This window comes from Mastigoproctus giganteus, chromosome 2 (genome assembly GCF_048544385.1).
Source record: "Mastigoproctus giganteus isolate SK-2022 chromosome 2, ASM4854438v1, whole genome shotgun sequence".
Classification (NCBI taxonomy): domain Eukaryota; kingdom Metazoa; phylum Arthropoda; class Arachnida; order Uropygi; family Thelyphonidae; genus Mastigoproctus; species Mastigoproctus giganteus.
In genome coordinates this window covers 75,327,915-75,354,826 of record NC_143576.1, presented here as the reverse complement: position 1 = coordinate 75,354,826, position 26,912 = coordinate 75,327,915, and the positions used below count along the sequence as shown (strand labels likewise).

Below are 26,912 nucleotides of genomic sequence, written 5' to 3'. Positions count from 1 at the left end.
GTGGAAAATCACTTGTTTCCATCTCTGCTCCTTTTAGCCCCGGGGGTTGTCTTATCCCCCAGGTTACCGGCCCCGCCACGTGGAGGCAGGAGCGGTGCCACCAGTGACCAAGCGGTTGTAGAAGTTAGTTCTTTGTTATTAGTAAAATATATACTAAATAAAGAAAGGTTGTTTTCCTTTCTGTGTTCTTACTTAATACTTTAAGCACAGAACAACTGGAAGTAAATTAAATAGAAAAAGACACTAGAAATCAAATAAAACGTTTTCTTTAATAAGGGCACTCTATAGATCACTGAGAAAATCGCTTGTCACTATCGCTTGGCACTCGGGGCCTCCACTTAATGAATAGTAAATAATCATCATGCTGTACAGTTAATAAACTTATCTGTTGTGTATGTGTGTGAGTGTCTTTGTGTGAAAATCTAATAACTGTACGGCAAGAACTGTATGAGACGTTTTTGTGTCATCATCATTGCCTAAGTATTCATTGTGTAGAACAACGTGTGCAAGACCTGTATGGAAGTGGATAGCCTATCCTTACATAGGCATAAGGTGAGTGTTATTTACTATAAAATTAATAATGTGTTAGTTTTCTTACTGTTTTATAACTTTGCTATCAAAGAATTATCACACAATATGCCTCTCTCTCTCGTAATTGGAGAAACTGTGTATCAGCCTATCATCACAGGTAAGTGTTTTTTTTTTAAAAATGTAACAATGTTTCTAATACTGTATTATGAATATGACTGTAATACTGTATGCCATAAAAAAACTATGATTCATTCATTAGTGTATAGGGTAGGCTACCGTGAAGCAATTGTATCGATTACACTAGGCTACCATAAAGCAATCATATTACTGCTTCTTCGTTATCAATGCATGAATTGTTATACCTGTAAATAAATATGAATTTTTTTTTCACATTATCTTTTCATTTTTGATGTCTATGTGTTAGTAATACGTAAAACATCTACAGTGTTTTGTATCATATAAGAAAATACTGATGTAAGTACTGACAGACAGACGATTCATCTTGTAAACAGAAAATGTAACAGTACTGTACGGTATCGATAAATACAGTACAGTACTGTAAACATATTTTCTCTTCCTTATGATTTTTCTTAATAACATTTTCTTTTCTCTAGCTTACTTTATTGTAAGAATACAGTATAAAATACATATAACATAAAAAATAAGTGTTAATCGACTGTTTATGTTATCATTAAGGCTTCCAGTCAACAGTAAGCTATTAGTAGTTAAGTTTTTGGGGAGTCAAAAGTTATATGTGGATTTTCGACTGCGCAGGGGTGTCGACGCCCCTGACCCCCATGTTGTTCACGGGTCAACTGTACTTCAAGCATTGGGGCAAGACTTTTCACTCTTTTCCTGCTTTCTCTGAATATCAGGTTATTCTGCTAAGTCATTTTGTTTCAAATTTTAAAATTTATTAGGATAAAGTATTCCTGTGACCTTTGGAAAAGGAAGCTTTTGCCATAAATCCTACCATACAGTGACTAATGAGGTCAACATATTTCAAGCAGCGATAAGGAGAAAGGCACACCTTTTCTCTCAATTTTCTTGGTGGTTTCTGAATATGAACTACTTGGTCATTTTGTTTCATTGTAATCTTTATCCTAACAAACTTTAAAACTACACCATCCATTGCCAGTTACAAAATTCAGTGTAAAATTGGTCCAAATACTTAATACAACCACTAATCACTCATTCTTTGCAGCGGGTGATAAGTGGCACTATAAAAAGACTGCTGACTTTTCCAGCAGTCTCTTACAATGCTGACCATCTAGTTGATATTGTGAAAAAACCTTCAATTTTTATGCCATATAGAGATAGCACGTGGACAAACAATGGAAGGTGGAGAATTCTAGCTCTTTCTCCAGATATCTGTTTACTTCTATAAACATAGTATAAACAAGAACTGATTTATGGTATTCAAAGAAAATTTCAAACTCTCAATTTAGTGAGCAATAATTTTTCTTTTTAATTATTAAAGAAAAAAATTTAAAACCACAACCTGTTCAGATTAGTGGAAGCTAAGATATGAATGGGTTTGGACTGTGACAAGTACAAAGAAATACTAAGATTAAAATCATATTTTAAAGCAAATCAATTTTTAGAACACAACTTTCAAGTAAAATAAGTCAGAAATTAAATAATGGGAACAATTTATCTTAAAAAATATATATCTGTTCTACAACATCATCAACTTTTTCCCCCTGGCAGAAATAGGACCAGGGTATATCTGCCACATGCAAAAGTTGATGATGTTGTAGAACAGATATCTTTTAAGAGCACAATGGGTGATATTGTTGTACACGCTGGCACTAATGACGTTAAGAGCAAGAGACCTACAGATTTACTTAACAAGCACAGGTTAATGATGAAAAAAATCGTGAGTTAGGGTTAAATTTAAAAGTGTCTGCAGTTCTGCCAGACACAATAGGAGGGAGTAAACACGATGCATCACGATGAGAGCCTTGTCAATCAATTCGGCCCTGGAGACATTGTGCAAGGCTCATGGGGTAGAATTTTTCTCAGCCGGGTCTGTGGTTGTTAACAGGAGAGATTGTTTCTATAGGGATACGATACATTTCAAATAGAAAGAGTGCAAGAATATTTGCTGATGCTATTGAGGCAGTGTTAGGTGGTTTGGAAAACTGCTAGCTTGGGGGAATTCACAGACTAAAAGGTTATCACTTTCACCTCTGCCACAGGCAGAGGTGAAAGTGATTCTTGCACTGCGTCTATTGGAGTCAGCAGCAGCCTGGAAAGCAAGGTGCTGGGGATTTCAAGAACTGCTGGCAGTCACTGCGAAACAAATAAATACATGGGCTGTGTTAGAATAACTAAGAATAAGAATAGGTGCATGTTTACGTGCATGTAAATCAATGCTAGAAGTAGAGTAAATAAATTTGATGAATTTGAAGTGCTGGTCAACAAATTTAAGGCAGATATTGTTGGGATGTCAGAAACATGATTTCACACAAATATAAGCAGTGCGGAATTGGAATTTGGGGAATACAATGTGTACAGAAAGAATAGGAAGGGAGGTGGGGTTATGCTGTTAATTAAGAAAAACAAAATCTAAGGAAGTGCATCCTGTTGATATAGATGGAGAGTGCAATGTTGAGTCATTTTGGTGTGACATAAACATTGGGAAAGCAAAATTGAGGGTAGATGTGTGTTATAGGCCTAATGACTAATGAGTACAACGAACAATCGTACAGAGAAATAGAATGGGCCAATAAATCAGATTGTGATATAATGGGGGATTATAACTTCCCAGATATTGACTGGAACTTATGGTTTGGTCACACACACACTAGCAAGACTTTTATGGATTTATTGGATGAATATTTGCTGATGTTTTCTGCAGCAGCATGTTCGAGAGGCAACGAGAGAGGTTTAATACTCTTGATCTGGTTATCAGCAGTGACTATTCTTGCAATAAGAATTTGCAGATAAAGGAACCACTAGGTAGCAGTGATCACAGTGTACTGATGTGGGATTTACTTAAAGATGTAACTACCATCAGGGATAAGTGGAAGGGCTTTTGCTTTCGTAAAGGTGACTACCATGGTCTCAGACATTTTTTTAAATTCTGTACAGTGAAGTCAACTCATTATGTAACAGCAAATTCTAAGTTGGAAGCATTCAAGGAACTAATCGTGGTAGCTACTAGGCTTTTCACACCGATTAAGAAATACTGTTCAAGGTTCAGGCCTAAATGGATGTCAGATGAAATAATGAGACTCGTGGCTGAGAAGAAAAATGCATGGGATGCATATAAATTATTAGGTGACACAGAAGCCTATGGCAGATATAAGCTAGTCTGTAATACTACTAGTCTGCAAAGTCACTTAGGCAAGCGAAGGCAGATTAAGAGAAATTTTTGGCAAATGATGCTAAGAAAAACAGCAAGGACTTCTTTACTTATAAACTCAAGAAGGAAGGGGATGAATCAGATTGGTCAACTTGATATCGATGGTTTGATTGTTGATGATCCTGCTCAGACAGCTGATAATCTCAATGCGTATTTGCATCTACATTCACACATGAGGAGTTATTAAGGGAGGAAAATGCCAGAAGTTTATCAAACTGTAACAGGTTGCTTAATGATTTTGCTAGGCGCCTCCGTAGCCAGGTGGGAAGGAGCAGCAGTGCGTAGCACACGCTTCTTGATTAGACCAGTGTTCGAGCCCATCACCACCAAATACAGAGGATGCAGAAAGGTCAGGGAATGACCACCGCATATCCCGGAGCAATATGGCCTTAGTTGCTAATGCTCCTAAAAACCAAATAACAAAACAATGATTTTGCAATAACAGAGAGCAAAGTGGATGAGAAATTGTTGAAGTTAAACATAAGAAAGGCATCTGGGGTGGATGGAATCTATCCAGTTATATTAAAGGAGGTGGCAAAGGAAGTAAGCAAACCCTTAGCCATAATTATGGGAGCATCCTTGGAATAAGGAGAGGTGCCCATGGATTGGTGATGTGCAAATGTGACCCCAATTCACAAAGGAGGATCAAATGGTGGTGACACAAGTAATTACATACCAGTTAGTTTAACTTCTGTTACGGGAAAAATAATGGAGTCACTTGTTAATTAAGCATTGCAGGATCATCTAGACAAAGCTGCAATAATAATTTAGACACACATGGTTTGTAAAGGGAAAGTCTTGTCTGACAAATTTGATTGGCCGACCAGACTAGTCAGGTGGGTAAAGTGCCTGCCCGGCACCCCAAAGGTATAGGTATATTTGGGTCTAACGGCTCCTGGGGATTTCTCCCATCTCCGCATATGTATACTGTATCGGACAAGCCAGGGATTTAAAAGTATATGGGTCATGTGGTATGTAGCATGTTGTTCCCTTGTTCATCCGGCCTGTTAGCTGCCGGGCCCCTAATGGGACCCGACATTACCATACCTCGCCACGGGGAGGCCGGCCGGGTGTTACCTATATAGCACTCTGGCAGGTCCTGCCACCTACTTTCTTGGGATTTCAGTGGCTAGAACCTTCCAAAGGTCGCAGGTTCAAATCCCGCCTAGGGATTGGATCGGAGTAAAATGCAAAAACTTTGGGAGGTGCATTATGGCCACAGAAGCTGATGTGCCAGCAACTAACAAAAAAAAAAAAAAAAAAAAAATTGATTGGATACTATGATGTGGTTACAAAGGAACTGGATGCAAAAAATAATTTTAATATCATACACTTGGATTTTAGAAAGGCTTTTGATACTGTTGCACATGGCTGCTGCACAAATTGGAGCAGTATGGTATTAAGGGTAAGTTGCTACAATGGATAAAAGGGTGATTGAGTGGGAGAAGACAAAGAGTGGTAATCAATGTACGCTGCTCTTTGTGGACTAATGTTATTAGTGGAGTCCCCCAGGGTTCGGTGTTGGGCCCACTGTTGTTTTGTATATTTACCAATTATATTGAGGAAGATATATCAGGCTTAACGTCAAAGTTTGCAGATGATACAAAGGTTGGCAGAATTGTTAATAACAGTAATGGAAGTGTTCTACTGCAATAGGATTGAGAAAATTTGGGTAGATGGGCTGAGAAATGGCAACTGAAGTTTAAAATTGACAAAAGCAAAGTACTGCATATGGGTAGAAGTAACCCCACGTATCAACTGTGTGGTACTACGCTTAGGTTGGTAGAAAATGAAAAAGATCTGGGAGTAATTGTGCAGTCAGACATGAAGTTTTCTGAGCAATGCAGTATGGCTGCTAGAGCAGTTTATGGGTAATTGTCAATGATATACAGGAACTTTGCTAGTAGGGAAAAGGAGGTGAATATACCTTTGTATAAGGCAATGGTAAGGCCACATCTTGAGTACTGCTTACAGGTCTGGATGCCTCATTTTAGGAAGGATGTAGAGTTGCTTGAGCGTGTACAGAGAAGGACAACAAGATTGGTGAGGGGAAACGAAGGGGTTCTCTTATCAAGAATGGCCTAAGTTCTGCAAAATTCAGCAGCTGGAGACTAGGCACCTGTGAGGTGATCTGATTGTGGTGTATAAAGCTTTGAATGGGTTGAGCATGCTGAATTCTGATGGGACTCTTCTCTGCTTGCTCAGATTATGAACCTGAGGGGGCATAAATTAAAATTGAGGAAAAACAGTTGTAGAATAGATGTGTGGAAATTTGCCTTTAAGCCAGCAGGTGGTTAGTTGCTGGAACAAACTTCCATCTGTTGTTGTGGAAGTTGATAGCTTAAATAAATTCAAGGAGGGACTGGTCAAACTTTTAAAGGGAATGGATGTATGAATTTTTTTTTTTTTTTTTTTTTTTTTGACTGATGCTAATAAGCTCATGCACACATGCTTTCTTGCATCACATGCCTCCATTAAGTACTACTACTACTACTTACCGATGCCCTTTTATTTCTGCCACATCAGTCATTCCTCCTACGCTAAATCTGAAGTACTGAAAAAGAGATTGTGCAAGTTAGAGATATTAAGTATTGATAGACATTAAATAGATTGTAATAAATAATTATGTGATAGTGTATTTATATTTCATTCATTTATTCTATAACTCCATATTCTCTACATCATACTCCAATCGAAGCTCTTTATAGTGACCATCTTTGTAATGACCCACAGATTATAACGTCTTATGTGGTTGGTCCCACCAATTTCTCATTAAACTAATGCTATTTTATGAATAATCGATATAACAACCGTCTTCTCACTCTCCTGGGGTGGGTGGGTTTGTTATATAGGGATTCGACTGTATACACTTTAATTCATTCAAATTTCTCGTTATAATTCTCTGAAATATGATACATATTTTTTCAGAAGGAAAAAAAAATTCTGCAAGCAAAGAAATTAGTTAAATTTTTAGAGAAAAACTGTTTTGCTTCTAGGAAATTCAAGTAACAGTAGAGATTCAGGACAGAAGCAAAGATGTAGTACAGATCACCTCATACTGAAGGCCATATCCTAACAACAAGATTTCTAAAAACAATCTGGCTGAAATGACTGTAAAAAGAGTCAATGAGGTTCAAAAAAGAAAGACAGGAATTCCTCCAAGCAGCAATTCAGAAAGGAGGGAAGGCTTTCATTTACAGTAAGAGGTTTAGCCAGCATCAGTATGAAAAATAGACTTCTCTCTCCCTCCATCCTGTGGTTTTGTGGCTGCCAGATTTACAACTAAATGCCTAATAAATATTTGCAATGATCTTAATGTTCATAGAAAGAATTACCTTCACAGGTTGCCTTGACATATCAAGACACTGCCATTTATTTAAAAGCTTCGAAAGCCTGTTTTAGGGCTTACTGGATATTCTTCAAACCAAACAACTTCATTACCACTCTTTTGCCAGGCATGTCACTAGAGGCCACATCCATCAGCAAATCACTAGATTTGCTGATGGATGAGGAATTTCCAAAACAGATCATCATGGCAGTCCCTTAGCTGTTAAATAAATGGGAAAATTAACCTCTTGACAATACCATTTGTTTAAAAGTAGTGAAAAAAACCTAAGTCAAGTTGTCAGAGTTTCTGTAGTGAAGGTTAAGTTCACAAGGCATTTATTAGCCAGTTTAAATTATGGTGACATAAATAATAAAGGGAGTGAGAAAGACCGTCTATTTTTCCAGGAATTTTGATGTAAGCTGCAATATACCACATGACAGCATATGTCAAGTACTTCATTCCACTATCATGCTAGCGCTTTTTTTTTTTTTTTTTTTTTTTTTAAATGGAACTATTTTGAGTAGGAAGGGCAAACTGTTTGTTCTAACCATGATTTCCTGTCACTTGGATGGGAGGGGGGTGGGTTTCCCCTGGCTAAAAGATTATTTTCTTCTCTTTCATTTTCTATTTATTCCACTGACACTGTCTTAAATTTATGTAGTGTGGGATTCTGCTAGAGAGAGAGAGAGAGAGAGAGAGAGAGAGAGAGAGAGAGAGAGAGAGAAGCCTTGACTTTTTTCTTTTTTTTGTAATATACCTTTATTCTAGTGGTATTTGAAAATGCTCTCTTTATTACAGAACTAATGATGATTCTTCAGCATAAGTACAATGAAAGTAATAGGCACTGGGGCTGTTGGTACGACTACTAGCATGAAAAAAATTCATCGTTTTACATATTATACAATTTACATATTAGGGTATTACATATTTTTTATACAAAATTACCAGGTGATGGCTTAAGGTTATTCTAAGTAGAGACAAAGTGTTAGGATTATTTTTAGATCATGAGTGTATGATCTATCAAGTTAAAGGAATTATTAGAAAGGCAATTATAATAGCTAGAATTCCCTTAGAAATGAAGAATAGAATGTTAATAGATGATAAAGGTAGCTAAAGAATATATAAAGGATACCAATGTTAGAATTTCCTGTTTTGTCGGGCACAGTTATTTAGGGCTGCTTTCCACATGGAAATTTGGAAAGCAGACCCAAATAACATTGTAATGGAGAGTCATCTCCTTTTGAAGTATAAGTATACAAAATGTTTTAGGAAACTGACAATAGTAAAAACTATCAAGAGCAATAACTTCAGTAAATTAGGCAACATGGTAGTTAGTGCAACAAGGCATGTTTTAAATGTGGTAGTAATGGGCACATAGGATTAATTGATATCTTGACAAGACTTACAGTGAAATCATGGGTAGGTCAGTGACTGCTTCCAACAGGTGTCATCACACCTGTTGGAAGCTGTTGAACAGATAAATGGAACAATTAGTGGAGGGGGCACGAATCTGACTTAAGTATGGGTTTAACTTATCATCAATTAAGTTCCTATCATGGAGCATACAGGAAATGGGACAAAGTTTTTAAGCAAAAGTATTTATTGAGAATATCATTTCTTATTTATATATGCAACTTTTTTTTTTTTTTTTAGCTTTGTCAAATTAGGCAATTTGAGTGGATATTTATATGTTAACTAGCTACCTGTTTAGTCGATACAATTCACATAATGCATCAGTTATCACTTTGAAAATTTCCAGTATATTTTCCAGCTGCCTCTTATTTGTATTTCCATCTATCAATAGACAAAGCAACATGAAAATAGCTTTTAAAATCAGAGGAGGAGGAGATCTTGGTCAACTAATATTGTCTGATTTTAGTAGAATGGATTGAGTAAGTTCAATGTTGACGGCATTCTTCCTCTTACTGAGACTACATATAAGTGTAACAGCTAAATATTTCACTGGAATTCCAAAAGAATTTGTAAGTTGTAGTAGTTTCTCTGAATGCCCGGGATTTACAGTTTCTACTAGTAATTCCCCTAATTGCAGTCGCTTAGCTGACTTAGGATATCCTGCAATACTTTCCAGGTGTTTCTGGGTAAGGTTGTTGTAGATGTTTTCAGGAGCATCAGCGACTAAGGCCATTTTATTCTGCATATATTGTCTGTAAACTGCATGTGTTCTGAGGTTGATTTTCTGTTTGCTGAACGAAAAACCGGAATTTCTGGGAGAAATACCATTCTACCCTCGCCTGAGACCAATTAACTCATCCATGTTGCGAAAAAGGCCCATAAAAATTCTTCCCATCATCAGCGGGACTCAAACTGAGGTCTTTTCCACCTGGTGTGGGAAGGATGGAATCCTACCAACTGTGCTTCCCACAAGGGATTTTGGAAAAGGAAGGGAGACAGTATACTGAGATGCTGATCTGTTAATGAGTGCATTATTAGAAATGCAGAAAAAGCCATCACTATGAATTTGTTTTAAACCTCTTGGGTTGTTACATATCATGGTCAGTATCTGTCCCTAGTCAAGAGTTTGTTGGCTCTAAAGATGAAAACACACTGTGATCCCTATTTAACACTTTTTGGCCACAGGCAGATTGAACTGTTCTGCTAAGATTTCCAGCCATGTCATTGGGAGGCAGCAGCAGTGCTTGGCATAGCCAAGTGGTGATTAGTAAGGATCACTAGTTAAGAAAGAATAATATAAAGAAGGGCAGCTTTCCTTTCTTGCTCTCTTCAAATATGTCTTGAGAGAAGAGCCACTATAAAATAAGGAGTTTTAATAAAAGTGGAAACTAGATCGTAGATATAGCTTAGCTTAATTTTTCAAATTAAGCTAAGCTATATCTACGATCTAGTCATTACATCACAGCACACAAGGACTCTTTAAAATATCATCAGTAAAAGTGGAAACTTAAAGGAACTAGTAGTGGCTCTGGAAGAATCGCTCAATAATAGCACAGATAATAGCACTGCTTGACACCCAGGGGTGGTGTGAACATGGTCTGGAACTCTGACTTCTTTGGATGCATATAACTTAACAGGTGACCAGGTGTACTACACTAGCTGTAAGCATACTGGACCATTGTAGTGTGCCATGAGAATCAGACAATATGTATTAAAAAGGGAAGTGGGGGGAAAACTGGTTAATCTGGGAAGTCATTTAAGTAGAGGTTGATTAAGAGGGTTTTTTATTGAAATTCAAATTAATTACATCATGAGAATTTGCATAAAGGAATAGAGTCAGTCAGTCCTCGTATAATACATGTTTACATTACACGAATTCAATCACACACGATTTATAAATAGGGGAATGATATCTTATATAACACGAACCGAATTCGCTTATGCACGATTCGCCTTTGTGTTTACAAGAAATGGCAGTCGAACGCAGAATCACCCCAACTGAATGTAACATGATAGGAATAAAGAGAAGATTCTGAAAATGTATTTATGTGTTTAATATCAGTGAAGGGGAAACACATTTCACCATAATAACGTAAAAACCAACACAATTCCAGCTATTGGTATAATCGCAAATGCAATTAGATCGAGTTTACTACCAGTTTATAACAGATTCCACTAGCAGAAACACAACTGGAAATTGTTTTTATTATTTTATAGTAGTAAACCCTAGAAATGTGCTTTAGTAAAATGTGAGGTGTTAATAGTGTATCTCTGCCTTTACGGTGTTGTTTATTCAGTTGCTACACGCGCTCAGCTTTGTTAATGTGTATCAAGCGTGCCTCCTCGTTTTGTAATTGTGCTTTATTCCCTAAAAATTAGTAAAATACTTAAAAGGTGTGAAAAGAAAGCGTCCCGGTGAAGACACTGCAGATTCAGAGAGAAAAGAAAAGCAATATCGATAAACAGAGGCGGACTGGATCAAAAATTCTTACCCGGAAAAATTTATAGTGGCCTCATACTATGGTTTATGGCCAAAATCACACCTGCCTCCGGCCCACCGGGGTTTCCCCGGTAAGGCTTATGGCCAGTCCGCCACTGTCGATAGCGAAAAAATATGAAACTGTGAAACGCTTTGAGCGAAATGAAAGACCATGTGATATTGCACGTACTACAGACCCAAATGAGGCAACGCTGAGAATTACAAAGAATGCAGAGAAAATAAAAACAACTTTCATAGCAGGAACAACTCAAAGAGTAATTAAAATCCATTAGATTAAGACACAAAGAATTGGAAGAGATGCAACGGCTGTCAACTGTTTGGATAGAAAATCAAACAAAAAACAAATTTGCTTACCATAGAAGCAAAAGCATTAGCAATATTTTATTACGTAATAATCGTAATAAAATACTTACGTATTTTATTACGATTATTTATTGTGTTTGGTCATGTTCTGGTTACAAATGAGTGTTCAATCTTGGGTGGTCGGCACCTAACCCTATTTTTCCCATAGGGCCTGTTTATATTGCACAATTTTGCATTGCACGAGGGTTTCTAGGAACACAACTATCGTGCTATACGAGGACTGACTGTACTGAATAAATTTCTTTATATTTTAAAGTGCATCAAAACATTGATTGATATGTAAATAAATGCTAACCCTTTTATGAGTAAATATGTAGCTTATGTGGTTCTGTTCTTCAAATATGGGCTCTAAGACCTATAGGATTCATTGACATATTTTGAAATTCCTTTCAAATAATGTGTCCATTAATGAGTGAACTGTTTTGGAATCTTTATTTCATGTGCTGCCATCCCCAATCAGTGTTTCTAACTAACTGGTGTCAGTTTAGAACAGATGGAAACATGAAAATTGGCGATCATGCATGTTGGTTTCAATTTTCTGATTTGTGCATGACAAAGCCAAGGTTGAAGACTTTTTGTGGAATTCAAATACAAAATTTGATAATATAATTTCTGAAAATAATGTTACTCAAGCAATGGGCAATAAGAGTGTAATACCAACTGTGTGGTACTACACTTAGGGAAGTGGAGAGTGAAAAAGACCTGGGGGTAATTGTGCAGTCAGATATGAAGTTCGCTGAGCAGTACAGACAGGCTACCAGAGCAAGTCATGGAGTCTTCTCAATGATATATAGGAATTTTGCTAGCAGGGACAAGGAGGTGATTATCCCGTTGTACAAGGCAATGGTTGGGCCACAGATTGAACACTGTGGACAGGTATGGAGGCCTCATTTTAGGAAGGATGTAAAATTGCTAGAATGAGTACAGAGAAGGGCAACAAGATTGGTGAGAGGAACAAAGGGGTGTGTTTATGAAGAAAGGCTTAAGTTCTGCAAATTGCAGCACCTGGAGACTAGGCACATGTGAGGTGATCTGATTGAGGTGTATAAGGCCTTGAATGGGTTGAACAAGCTGAATGCTGATGGGATTCTTCCTTTTGCTCAGATTAAGAACTTGAGGGGGCATAGATTCAAAATGAGGAAAGACAGTTCCAGAACAGATGTGCAGAAATTTGCCTTTAGTCAGTGGGTAATTGATTGCTGGAACAGACTTCCATCTCTTGTTATGGAAGTTGATAGCTTAAATAAATTTAAAGATGAGCTGGACAAGCATTTGGAGTGAACAGATGAGTGAAATGGGAAGGTTGTTTTTTTTTTTTTTTTGGTTGATGCTGCATAAGCTTGCTTTCTTGCATCTAATGCTAAAAGTCAAAATCATAACAAATTAATACTTATAAGTATTTACGTACAAAGTTTTAATTTTTACTAAATTTCAATTTTCATAAAAAACGTGCTCCAGAGAGCTAGCTGCCATTAAAAATTCACTGCAAGGGCACCCACAAAGAGCTAATTTTTGGGAACATTTCATAGAACACCAGGGTAATGTTAATGGAACAGCAATTTAAAAAAAAAAAAAAAAAAAAAAAATGCGAGAGTCATTATAACTAGCTGGATAATGTTCATGCACGTTATTTCTTTTTTATACTGGAAAGATAGACAAATAGCAAACAATGCTCAACCCAAACAAGGTGATCGCACTCACACAGACAGAAGAAACAAAGATAGAAAGAGAGGTGAAAAGACACTCTGTGGCAGACACTACAATGATCTCCATCAAGACTACATAAATAAGATGGCTACCAAAGCTTGCACTCATGAACAGGAGACTCTTTCCCGAGACCAAAGGATTCATTCTCGCCAACCAAGACCAGGTAATCAACACCAGAAACTACAGGAAAAACATTGCCAAGGACCCCAGAGTAACAGATGACACGTGTTGACAATGTCACAGAGAAACAATACAGCACATCGTGCAGGATGCAGTGTGATCACTGAGATGGAGTACACTCACAGACATGACCAGGTGGCCAGGATAATACAACAGAAGCTAGCACAAAAATACCAGATAATCAAAGAACGTTTACCATATTACAAGTACGAGCCTCAGGCCATACTAGAGATCTCTACTTGCATACTATACTGGGACCGTGCCATTATAACAGAGAAGATCCCACACAACAGACCAGACATAAACCTCACTGACATGAAGGAAATGGCTACCTACCTGACTGACATAGTGGTGCCTAACACCAGCAACCTCCAGAAAATATACAAGGAAAAGATCAGGAAGTACTCAGATAAGATAGGAAGTCAAAGATATGTAGCATATGGATCAAGTAATGACCATCCTGATCATTGTGTCAACTACTGGCATGATGCCAAAGAGCCTCTATAAGAACCTAGCAACAACAGGCCACCCAGAGAACACTTACATGGAACTCCAAAAAGCCAGGATGCTGAACAACTGTAGGATAGTAAGAGAAGTCCACAACCAACAGCAGCAATAATGATAACAGTAACTAGCACAACCAATGACCCCCATGCACTTGGTACCAGTACCTGTTATAGGGCAGAAAAAATCTGATAAAAGGAGAAAAAGTTTTTATAATAATAACTAGAGAGCTTTGCCCCCTGCTCAGTTTGCTCATCCACCCCAGTGCACACTTTTCTACGTAAAATGTAGAGGTATATGGAGTAAGTCAAATCTTTTCTACGTAAAAGACATACCTGTCAAAATGCACTGGTCGATATCTAACCAGGAAATGGCCTATGTAATTATTTACCTGTGCATTTGTAGTGTGTGTGGCATTCTCAAGGTGGAATAAATATCGCAGTAAAACTTCAGATCGGTGTACACCCTTCAACATGGCGGCAAGTAAAACAGTGGAAAAGCAGTGATTCCCGCATTTCGACAAATAGACAGGAACAAAGCAGTGATTGGCAGATGCCACTGCTTTCCCCACCTCCTAGGTTGATATGCCTAGGGTGTTTTTCTCCACATTTGCTGCTGTTTTTATTTTGGGACCTCGTTTTCCCATTTAAAAACAGCGGGATGGAGGGATAAACACCCTACCTAAGCTAAGCCCCCCCTCCTTGACAACAAAAAAAAAAAACAGAAAAGGGAGGTGCCTTCACCAGTCCATTATCGCTGTCTTCCTTGCTTTCATCGAAGAACCTGCTGGTGTATACTGTACTGGACTTCAGCCAATATCACTATGTAATTATTTACTTGCGTTTACATAGGTCACTTAGGAAAAGGCTTCCAAAATAAAAAAAAAAGGGTTCCAAAATACACGAGGAATATTGTTGCATCCAAAAGAGCAGGACTAAAATATTTACAAATTATACCAATATTTAAAATATTTACCAAATACTAAACTAAAATATTTACAAATACAATATTTATTAATATACAAAAAATGTTACAATGGAACATCAAATATTAGACAGTGAATCACGTGTGAGAGGTTGGTGAATGTTATGGAGGCAGTAGTCAATAATTAATTGCCTTTGTGACATAATTGCCTCGCCCTCTTCTCCCATTGGCTCGAATAAATATCACTAGGAAGAAAACTTTTTTAATGTATAGACAGATAATACATTACAAGCTAGTGAAGTAATACCAGTTGATCAAAGAAAGGGGACTGTATTATAAGTACGAACCTCAGGTCATATCGAAACTCCAACCCACAAGCTGTATTGGGACCTCACTATAATAATGGACAAGACAATCTTGCACAACAGACCGCATATAGCCCTTATTGACAAGAAGGAAAAGGCCCTATCTGATTGACACAGTGGTGCTCAACACTGGCAACCTTTAGAAAACCCCAGGAGGAAAAGATCCCAAAGTACGCAGACCTACACTGGAGAAGAAAGAGACGGATGTGGCATATGGAACAAGTAACAACCATCCTGATCATCGTGGCAACCACCAGTATGATGTCAAAGACCTTACACAAGAGCTTAGCAGCAATATGTATCCCAGAAAACACTTACTAGGAACTCCAGAAAGTCGCAATCCTGAACACCTGTAGGATAGTCAGAGTTCCTCGACCAACAGTAACCCTGGACATAACAACCATCCTGTGCACTTGGTACCAGTACTGTTAAGGGGTGGAACCCCTCCCCCACAGAGAGAAATAATAATAACTGGTGCTTTATTTATTTATGTTTCAATGAGAAATTAATTTTTCCATTAAAAATTGTTTAATGCATATATCACATTTTATTAGTTAATCTTCCTGTAACATGCACTGCACTCTCCAGGCTGTCGAAACATACAACCCATACTGCACTGAATAAATCTAATATAGAAGAATAATGTTTAATCTTTGAAATACAAGGATTGAATACTATTCTTCTATACTAGATTTATTAACCCCTTCCTGCATATTGTGTTCAGTTCAAAAATTATTGTAGTTGGCATTCCTCAAACTGCGGCCTGTAGATACATGGGATCCAGGAAGAATACTTAAAATTTCTTATATTTAAAAACTGATAGAATTTAAAAATAAAAACAAATTTGCTATGTTTAATGATCCATGAAATATTTTTCATGATAAAGGATGCAAGGGACCTTGAGATAACTAAAATTCAAGAACCACTGTTCTAGTTCAAATAAGTTTCTACCACTCTGAAAATAACTTTAAATTTCTGATCTTATCAAAATTTTAAGATCAAAAATTTTTGATTTTGATAAGATCAAAATCAAAAGTGAAAATTTAAATGCTTTGAATTATTCATTAAAATTTTACAGCCCAATATCATCTAAGGCCATTTTGTTTAAGTTATTTAAAATTTTTCTTTTATGGAATTGTTGTTATTTGGTTTTTAGGAGCATTAGCAACTAAGGCCATATTGCTCCGGGGATATGCGGTGGTCATTCCCTGACCTATCCACAATCCTTCGTATTTGGTGGTGAAGGGCTCGAACTCCGTTCTAATCAATAAGCGTGTGCTACGCACTGCTGCTCCTTCCCACCTGGCTACGGAGGCGCCTGGAATAAAAGTGATACAATTCATACTGTACAAACAGTCATAGTTAATGTGATATATTTACTCTGTTTTACAGGGTTCACATTAAATCAAAAGATAAAACAAAATTATGCTGAATACATTCAATAGATTTGGTAAACAGATTGTTCCGGTAATTTATTTAAGTATAATTCTGCATATCTATGGATTAATTTCTACCAGATGTTTATAATAAAGCAACAAATGAAATATTTTGTTGTATTAGGAACAGTTAAATAAGTATGCATTTATTTTCAGTTTTAGGCATAAGTAAGGCATGTTATAGTTAGGAAAATTAATGTCTAGAAGAAAAACAAAATATTTCTACCTCACGGTTTAAAGCTCTGGCAATTGAACGTGCAATGCTGGTTTTCCCGACACCTGGAGGTCCAAAAAAACAAAGGATTTTCCCTTGTGTTGTGCCTCTCAAATTGCTTACTGCAATAAATTCCTGTAAATATAATCTATATATTAAAATCTGGATGGATATATTTTCTTGAATATTATATATATACATGTTAAGGACTGCTGATAACAAATGGCAAAAAAAGAATGATCAATAATGAAAAAATATGGAGAAAGAGGAAATAAATAACAATAGCTTTTGCTTTTCATTATTTCAAAGTCTTGCACTTCCCACTTTTGGAGTAAAAAAAAAAATAAAAAAATAATTCATGAATAATATACACCGACGAGCGAAAACATTATGACCAACAAGTCGCTATGCAAATCGAAGCAACTGCAGGTGAACTACGGCGTGTGAGCGGGTCGGGACACGATGTAAAAAACACCTAATACTGAGCTCTATTAATCAGCGTTCCTCTTGTTCTTCAGATGGGAGGCAGCGGACTTAAGCGAGTTTGACAAAGGACAAATTGTAATGGCCAAATGACTGGCGAGGTGCTCACAGTCAGCCATGGTTAGCACCAACCGAAAGTGGTCCAAGAGGGGAAAACCTACGAACTGTTGACGAGGTGTTGGACGACCACAGCATATCGATGCTTGAGGTGAGCGAAGGCTCTACCGGATGGTAAGTGGCGACAGAAGGGCACAACTCACAGGTAATTGGAATGCTGGTGACAAGAGTAATGTGTCAGAACACACGGTACATCAAACTCTGCTGAAAATGGGGCTGCGTAGCTGCAGGCCGCTCTAGGTGACCATGCTAACCATGGTTCACCAGCGACAGTGCTTACAATGAACACACGAGCATTGAAACTGGACCTTGAGTGATTGGAAGAAGGTCGTCTGGTCTGACCTTCACATGAATCACAAAGACGGCCGGGTACGTGTGCATCATTTACCTGGGGAAGTGATGCTTCCTGGATGCACCATGGGATGAAAACAAGCCATTAGTGGCAGTGCCATGCTTTGGACGATGTTCTGCTGGTTGTTTGTTTTTTGGTTTTTAGGAGCATTAGCAACTAAGGCCATATTGCTCCGGGAATATGCGGTGGTCATTCCCTGACTTTCCGCATCCTCTGTATTTGGTGGTGACGGGCTCGAACCCCGGTCTAATCAAGAGGCATGTGCTACACACTGCTGCTCCTTCCCACCTGGCTACGGAGGCGCCTGATGTTCTGCTGGGATACCCTGGGTCCAGTCATTCATGTGCTGGGCACCCTGACATCTACCACCTACCTAAACCTCACTGCTGACCAGGTACACCCTTTCTTGGCAATGGTCTTCGCCTCTGATGGTGCAGTCTTTCAGCAGGATAATGTGCCATGCCACACCACCCGGATTGTTCGAGACTGGTTCGCGGAACATGAGAAAGACTTCCAGGTATTGCCCTGGCCTCAATTTCCCAGACATCAATCCCATCGAACACCTGCGGTTTGTGTTGGAACAGCAACTCCGATCTACGACATCTTAACCATGGACCTTACAAGAGTTAAAGGATCTGCTGGTTATGTGTTGGTACCATATACCACAAGACCCATTTAGAAATCTTGTAGCGTCCATGCCTCACCAGGTACCAGCTGTTTTGGCTGCATGTGGAGAACCAACTTCATATTAGGTAGGTGGTCATAATGTTTTCGCTCATCGGTGTATATGCAGATGCATAAATAAAGGTACTATATTATATGATAACTAATGCTACTGATTTGAAAATCTTTGAAAGTGAAATTCAGTTCCTCTGACAGTAGAGTTCCCCCATCACTGTTTCATTTTATGATTTGTGGGTTTTTTTTTTTTTTCCCCTCGAATATCCGCTACCAATTCCTTAAATGCTGATCTCCAGGTAATTCTCCAGCGGGGCAAAGACAATGTCTTTGCATCTTTCTCAGTTGATTTTCCCACGTTGATGTCATCGCTGCATCATCATCAAGAAAATTTTCGCAACAGTATATGTGTCATCGTATACCAAGATCTACTCAATAGGGAGTAGCTTTGCTTTCCCTGCATCCTCGTATTCAACCTTAGAATCTTTAATAATTGGATATCATGCTATATGAATAGTCACAAACCAGTGACTGCAAACATTTCCTATAACAATTCATATTACTGTAACAGTAATATGAATTGTTATAATAAAAATATATATTCTTTCATAAAAATATATTCTTTTTCCATAAAAATCTATTCTTTATTTTCGTTCGAGTTCCCCTATCACCGTTTCATTTTATGATTTGTGCGGTTTTTTTTTTTTTTCCCTTTCTCGAATATCCGCTACCAATTCCTTAAATGCCAATCTCCAGGTAATTCCCCAGTGAGACAAAGACAACTTAGTTGATTTCAAGGCATCTAAAACTCAGTCTTGTCTTATATCTCCCAAAAAGGATTTTTCTGCTCCTATACTTATCTTTGGTGACACTCCAATTTCTAGGCAAAATGATATATCTCTTTTGGGGATTACCATGACTTCTAATCTCTCTTGGCACAAGCACATTACAAATATTGCTTGCTCTGCATCTAAAAAACTTGGTTTTCTCTTTCGCTCTCGGTGTTACTTTTCTTCCAAACAGCGGTTCACTCTATACAAATCGCAAATCCACCCTACCATGGAATATTGTTCCCACATCTGGGCCGCTGCCCCCAAAACCTCTTTCAGGCTTCTAGATTCCATTCAGAAGAGGGCATTTAGGTTAATTAAAGACTCTAGTCTCTCCACTCTCTGTCTCATAGACGTACTGTTTCTGCTGCATGCCTTTTCTACAGCTACTTCCATGGGCACTGTTCTTCTGAATTTGCTTCTATAACTCCCACTCGCTCTCTTTCAAAACAGTCCGGAAATGTGCCACCACCAGCCAACATCCATTTCCTGTCCAACTTCAAACTCACAGAACCAACTTTTCATCTTCCTCGTTTATTCATTCAACTGCTGTTTTCGGGAGATAACTTCCTTAGTACATATTTCATGAAAATTACAGTCTACATAAGTTCAAGTCTAATGTCAACAAATATCTTCTTTCGTCTTCTCAACCTCCGACCCAAGCACGGTACCAAGTACTATAGGTTCTGATACCTCTTGTGTTTAGGGTTTTCATAATAAAAAAAAAAAAAAAAAAAAAAAAATACTCTGAATGACAAACCAAGTTGACAGTATTCTCCACTGTCCAGTAGAGTATCCCAATCAGTGCGAGTCTGCTTCTTCAAAAATATTCTCACATAAATTTTCCCAGTGCTAAAGGATATTCCTATTCCTTTTGCCAAAAAAAGCTAATTTGGTGTAGTGGCATATTAGATTTCAAGTTGAATCAACATGCCCCTCATTATGTCCAAGCATCGCAAATAAAAGTCATTCTAGTTAACACAGTCAATGAAATAGCACCCCCCTCCCCATGCCATCAATTATTCTGTGGCTAAAAACAAATTTTCATGCACCTATCCTGCAATCATCCTTTTTCAATTGAAGTTTACAATTGTTTGACAGCCTGAGAAAAATAAGAATGCCATCAGCATTTGTTTCCTCAATCCATATAAAGACAAACACTCACAGGCAGCATCCTAACATGTTTTGCAATTTGCAAAACCAAAGTCTTTTTTATTAAATGTATCTTTTTGTGTATTCTGGTCCTGAGTAATTCTTGTTGTCGCCTTCAATGCACATGTTCCAACAGATCTGCTTTCTTCCTAACATGTTGCTTCCAAGCATGTGTTCAGTACTCAACATGCAGCTTAATCAATGCCGCATACAGTGGGATAGTCCTTTCCCTTGTCCCTTCTGGAAAAATTCCTATATTTCACTGACAGATACCTAAAAGCTGCCTAGAAGCCTGTCTGCACTGTTCAGAGATCTTTATCTCAGACATTAATACCCCTAGGTATTTTACATTATCCACTACCTTGAGTGTGGTACCACCCACACCCATTTGGTATATTATTCTTGAATTACAGCTTTCCACATGTAGTACATTGCATTTATCAATGTTAAATCCCAATTTCCACTTCTAAATTTCATAGATTTTGTTGCAGTAGTATGCTTTGATTCTGGTCACTAATTTGTTTAAAAATATTACCTTTGTAACACTTTTTAGCAGGTTGGTATGGAGATATCTGTGCTAGATAGATCCCTGGCAGGGCTCCACGTGTCAGGGATGATAATTAGCTGTTGGCAGTTTGCTGTCTACAAGCTAAGCTAAGTAGCCAGTCACACAACACAAACAACATAACCCAACACTGCACTATAGTATATTTACACCACTACACTGATTTGCCATTATCTGTATGGTATCTAAACACTTCACACTGCAGTGTTGCCACAGTCTGGTTTTGGGCCGTCACACACAATAAATAATAAATGAATGAATGTCCTTTCTCCCAGGTGTGTGAACTGCTGGAGGAAGAAGCTCCCCTCAGAGCATGCTGCTGCTGTAAACAGATTATTTCCCAACTTTGATCACATACTTGATGCAGCTCAAAGGAGGATGGACTATGAGTAGCAGTACTCATTCTACCACTCCGAGGGTGAGGTGACCCAGGGAGAGGCTAATAGTCATGTTACTGACGAAGTGAGGGTGTTGCTCAGGCAGATAAAATCTAGCTCTAGGCCTGATAGTACTATTTTGTGGGATGGGTATTAAGTGTAGACATGTGATTGACCATGCAGGTATAAGTTGTTAACTTGAGAGCATAAATAGTAGTGACCTATCTCCTTATGGTGGGGATGGAAACTTGTGGCTGGGATGTGATGCCTCATCCCCACTATAAGGCCAAAGGTCACTCTCTCTGATGAAATCTATTTCTTTTGTTACATTTTGTTTAAGTTAAACTGAAAGTGGGGAGGGAGGGATTTCTGCTAACTGTTTTTATATAAAACTACTGATATGACATGTTATGTTATCATAAGCAGATGAGCTCTGGATGCATATGTGTGAAAGCATGGGAGGTGATTAGTTTATTGGTTCATTTAAATGAAATAATATGAAATGTCCTTTCTCTCTAGCTGTCCCTGCCATGAGATTAAAAGTCACTACTCAGTTGAAATCAAATCTTTTTTTATTTTTATTTTAAGTTGACCCAAAGTCAGGTCTCTGCTTATTGTATTCACAAATAACTGATTACTTTGATTAAGACATTACTGGCAAATAAGAATTAGTTGCGTATATGCAAGAGCATAGGGGATGACGGAGAAAACCACTTCAATTGAGGAGAGATGCTGGTATGGCAACCACCACCACCAAACATCAACGTTACTGACAAAAACCACAACCCAAGTATGACTACTGCCTTAGTTGGGGACTTACTGTACATTGCAAACTGTGAATCACTAAAAGTAAAGTGCAGCCATTATCAACCCACTGCAGGGTGGAAGCCTCCTCAACAATTCATGCTGAGGGAAATGGACCATAATCTGCCACGATGGTCCAGTGCGGGTTGGCAGATCGACTGTATTCAGCAGTGAGGGGCTTGAACCCCGGTCTACTCAAAGAGCATGTGCTACTGCACTCCCGCCCACTTGGCTACGGAGGCAAAGTAACATCTCTCTCCTGAGAGTGGAACTTCATGGGCCTCAATATACACTTTCTACTGGCGATGTTCAATAATGACAGATTTTTGAAAAGGAGCAAGGTACGCTAGCATGTTCTCTCTGCCAGAGTCAAACACTGGGGCACCATAATCAAGGTGAGACCTAATTAAAGTTCTATACAAGTGAAGTAAGGTGAAGCGGTCTGCACCCCATGTTGTAGAAGAAATAACTCTGAATATGTTCATTTTGTTTTTGGCAAGTAGTCTGTAGATAGTAGTAATAGAGGCATGTGATGCAAGAAAGCAAGTGTATGAGCTTACGTAGCATAAGCCAAAAAAAAAAAAAAAATTTCACACATCCATTCCCTCTAAAAGTTTGTTCAGTTCCATCTTGAATTTATTTAAGCTAACTTCCACAATGACAGATGGAAGTTTGTTCCAGCAATTAACCCGCTCGCTAAAGGAAATTTCCACACATATACTTTACAACTGTCTTTTCTCAATTTGAATTTATGCCCCCTCAGGTTCGTAATCTGAGCAAATGGAAGAATCCAATCAGAATTCAGCATGCTCAACCAATTCCAAGTCTTTACAACTCAATCAGATCACCTCTCAGGTGCCTACTCTCCAGCCACTGCAATTTGCAGAACTTAAGTCTTTTGTGTTAAGAGGACACCTTTGTTCCCCTCACCAATCATGTTGCCCTTCTCTGTACACACTCAAGCAACTCTACATCCTTCCAAAAATGAGGCCTCTAGTACACAGTACTCAAGGCGTGGCTCAACCAGTCCCTATACAAAGGGATAATCAACCTCTTTTCCCCTACTAGCAAAATTCCTGTATATCACTGACAAACCCCATGACCTGCTCTGGCAGCCCGTGTGCTTTGCTCAGAAAACTTCATAGCTGACTGCACAACTCCCAGATCTTTTCATTTTCTACCACCCTAAGTGTAGTACCACACAGTTGGTACATTTCTCTGGGGTTATTTCTACCCATGTGCAGTACTTTGCATTTGTCAATGTTAAACTTCATTTGCCACTTCTCAGCCCATCTGCTCAACTTTTCTAGATCCTGTTGCAGTAACACACTGCCATTACTTTCATTACACTCAGGGGCTCACATCTGGTGAGTATGGGCTTGGCACACCTAGGGTCCTGAGCTGGATATCATCATTCTTCTTTCTTTTTTGGTGATTCCCTTCTACTTTTGACTCTCTCTCTCTCAGGGTTACTCGGGAACTTTTTTTTTTTTCCTGGTGCAGCATAAGCCTCAGGCTTCCTTGCATCATATGGATATTAATAATAATAATTAGCAACACTTCCGATCTTAATATCATCTGCAAACTTGGATATTAAGCCTGATATACCTTCATCAATATCACTGATAAATATACAAAACAACAGTGGGCCCAACACCAAACCCTGGTGGACTCCACTAGTAACATTAGTGCACAAAGAGCAGTGTCCATTGATTATCACTGTCTTCTCCCACTCAATCACACTTTTATGCATTGTAGCAACTAACCCTTAATACCATACTGCTCCCATTTGTACAGTAGTCTTCAATGCACAACAGTGTCAAAATATATATCATATTCTAATATAATATATATTATATTCTTAGGTATATTATAAGAAATTCAACTTGCTATCAAAAATCAGGCCAAAGGGGTGAATGCTATTTATAACTGAGACAGGATCATTTGTTAAGTGTAGTTCTAGGTCAGGATGCATCTTTTGTTTTGTTACAAAAATGAATGACACTATATTTCTGATGATATAATCAGTACCCATTCTGTGTCATCCAATGAAGTTCATATTCTGTGAACTGCAAGAAACAGTCAGATCTCTGGCATAGAGGTATGAGTTTACAGAGTTGGGAACCTTTGGTTACATGAATTATTGTTACTGCAAATAAGGTGGCATTGAGAAATGAGCCTGGAGGGACTCCAAGGACTTTCTGATAGCAAACTTGAAACAATCTATGCTGAAGGAAGTTTTGTATGAAATATGGTAAGTGGCCATTCAGGTCAAGGGAATGAAGATCTTTCAGGATAGCAAAATTCCAAGTGTCATCAAAGGCTTTCTCTACGTCAATGTACACCATAACAAGATGTTTGTTTCAGCTTTGACCACGACATCCAGGGATGACTGATTTTTTCTGAAACCAAATATGGCTGACCACCCAGGTGTGAACCAACATAAGAGGTCGAGGTGTGGCACGCACACCATATGGAGGAATGACGCCTCTGTGTTACCAGGCAAAACTAAGTGGTAGATGACTCTCATTAACTGGTGCAATATCACCACTTTGCTTATTGGAGGAACCCATGTTTAGTCTCTAGAGCTAAGTTCCAGTCAACCCTTCCCCATCTCTTCTTCCATCATAAAAGTATGACTGATGACTTTTGAGGTTATGATGGACATCATGACAAGATCCAATCTTCCTTACATTTCGAGGGTACAGCTCTAAAACAGTGTCACAGGCCGGCCGCTAGTTAGTACACTGGATCGAACCTATTAGTAACTCTTTAGGAGGTTTCTGGATTAGCTAGTGTATAATCTTGCTACCTCTACTCTGCCAGATAGTGACTGAAGGGAGTCTGAGTAGTGTGTATCTGGGGGGAAGGGGAGGAATTGTCGAGGCCATGTCATGTCAAAGATCTGGGTATATTCTTACCATGTGTACGCCATCCAAAAATTTCATTACTTCATACAGCATGTCTCCCCCCACCTTTTCTTACTATTGAATACACCATGAATTATCAAACAAATAGAGTAAGCTTATCTGCAAAAAGATCTAAACCTCCCAAACACTTCCTAATTCATTTCACAAATATACGTGGTCTCAATTCTAATCTCCATGATGTCCATTTCCACTTGCAGTCTGCCAAACCAACTTGTACTTTTTCTGACAGAATCTCAGTTATTGGTTGACTCAACTACTGCTCATCTCAGTTGCCCAAATTATTTGCCGTATGATTCTTTTCACTTCAAAGGAGGTACTTGTGCAAATGTCTGTTCTGATATTCCCTGTCAGAGATTTGGTAATTTGGAATCTCCACTTTTAAATCTTCTCTAGCTTAAAATCTCTTTACCTCATTCTGTTAAATTCATTTGTTGTCTCTACCGTTTTCCCAACTCCACTAATCACTTGGAGATTTAACTTCCTCTTTGCAACTTGACTTTCTCCAGTCCAACTTTCCTAACAGTGAGGTAATTTTTCTTGGTGATTTTAATGTTCACAACTCCAGCTGGCTTCCGTTTTCTATTCACATCAACCCAGCTGGTCGAGATGCCAAGGCTTTTGCAATTGCTAATGATCTTGCACAGATTGTTCATTTACCTACAAGGATAGCAGGCAATCCTAAACATACAGCCAACATGCTCGATCTTTTTCTCACAAAAAACCCTTCTAAGTACACGGTCGAAGTGAGTGGTCCTTTAGACACCTCAGATCACAACTTGGTGATTCTCTTCTCCAATGGAGCCTTTATCTCATGGCTATTCCAAACCTCATATTGTTTGGCCCTATAAGAATGCAAAATGGGATGACCTGCAAGATTTCTTTCCTTCTTTTTCCTTGGTCAGATTACTGTTTCAGAACTTCTGATGTCAACGTTTGCTCAGATCATGTTCGTGAAATTATTCTTGTAGGAATGGAATCCTTTATTCCACACTCCATTTTAAAATCTCGTCCTTTATCTAAACCTTGGTTTTCCAATAAATGTGCTAAGGCTGATCAAGAGAAAAAAAGTTGCATATCGTAATTGGCTTGTTTTCAATTCTTCGGTTTCATTTTCTGCCTATACCAAAGCTCGCAACAATTGTAAAGCAGTTATTAATCAGTCCAAACTAGATTTTGAACAGACTAAGAGTAGCAAACTTGCCCTAATGTTAGCCGAGCATTCTGGTCTCTTGCCAAATCTATTGGTCACAACTTTTGCTCATCTCTGCGACCACCTCTGTCTAAACCAGTTGGTTCTGTTGCCAAGGATAAAGCTGACCTGGTAGCATACCATTTTTATTCCAACTCATGTATTAATTATCTTGGAAAAACACCTCCCACCATGTTTCAGTCAATGCCTCTTGTGTTCTTCCGTCAAAAGGATATCAGAAGGATTTTGACAAATCTTGATGGTAAGAAAGCTCCAGGTCCCGATGGTATTTCTCCACTTGTTCTCAAAACCTGTGCTCCTGAACTTACTCCTGTTCTTTACCGTCTTTTTTCACTTTCTTATTCCAAAGGTGTTTTTCATTCTGCTTGGAAATTTGCTCATATCCAGCCAGTTCCTAAAAAGGGTGACAAATCCTTCCCATCCAATTATTGTCCCATTGCAATCACTTCTACTCTTTATAAAGTAATGGAGAAATCAATTCACCGCCAACTCTTAAACTATATAGAAACCTTCTGTCTGATCAACGATCGTCAATATGGATTCCGTCAGTGTCGATCCATTGGTGATATTCTTGCTTAT

At 38.3% G+C, this 26,912-nt stretch overlaps 1 protein-coding gene across 1 annotated transcript in view; it reads right to left on the bottom strand.

Moving 5' to 3' along the window:
- The window catches only part of LOC150089347 (lon protease homolog, mitochondrial-like), a 441,356-nt gene that overhangs the window by 171,806 nt on the left and 242,638 nt on the right, over positions 1-26,912 (bottom strand). Inside the window, exons 12-13 of the mRNA XM_090368526.1 lie at positions 16,848-16,970; positions 6,400-6,455 (exon numbers count right to left, since the gene is read on the bottom strand). Of these exons, the coding sequence (XP_090224652.1) occupies positions 6,400-6,455; positions 16,848-16,970 (179 nt within the window). The remainder of the gene's footprint in view (positions 1-6,399; positions 6,456-16,847; positions 16,971-26,912) is intronic.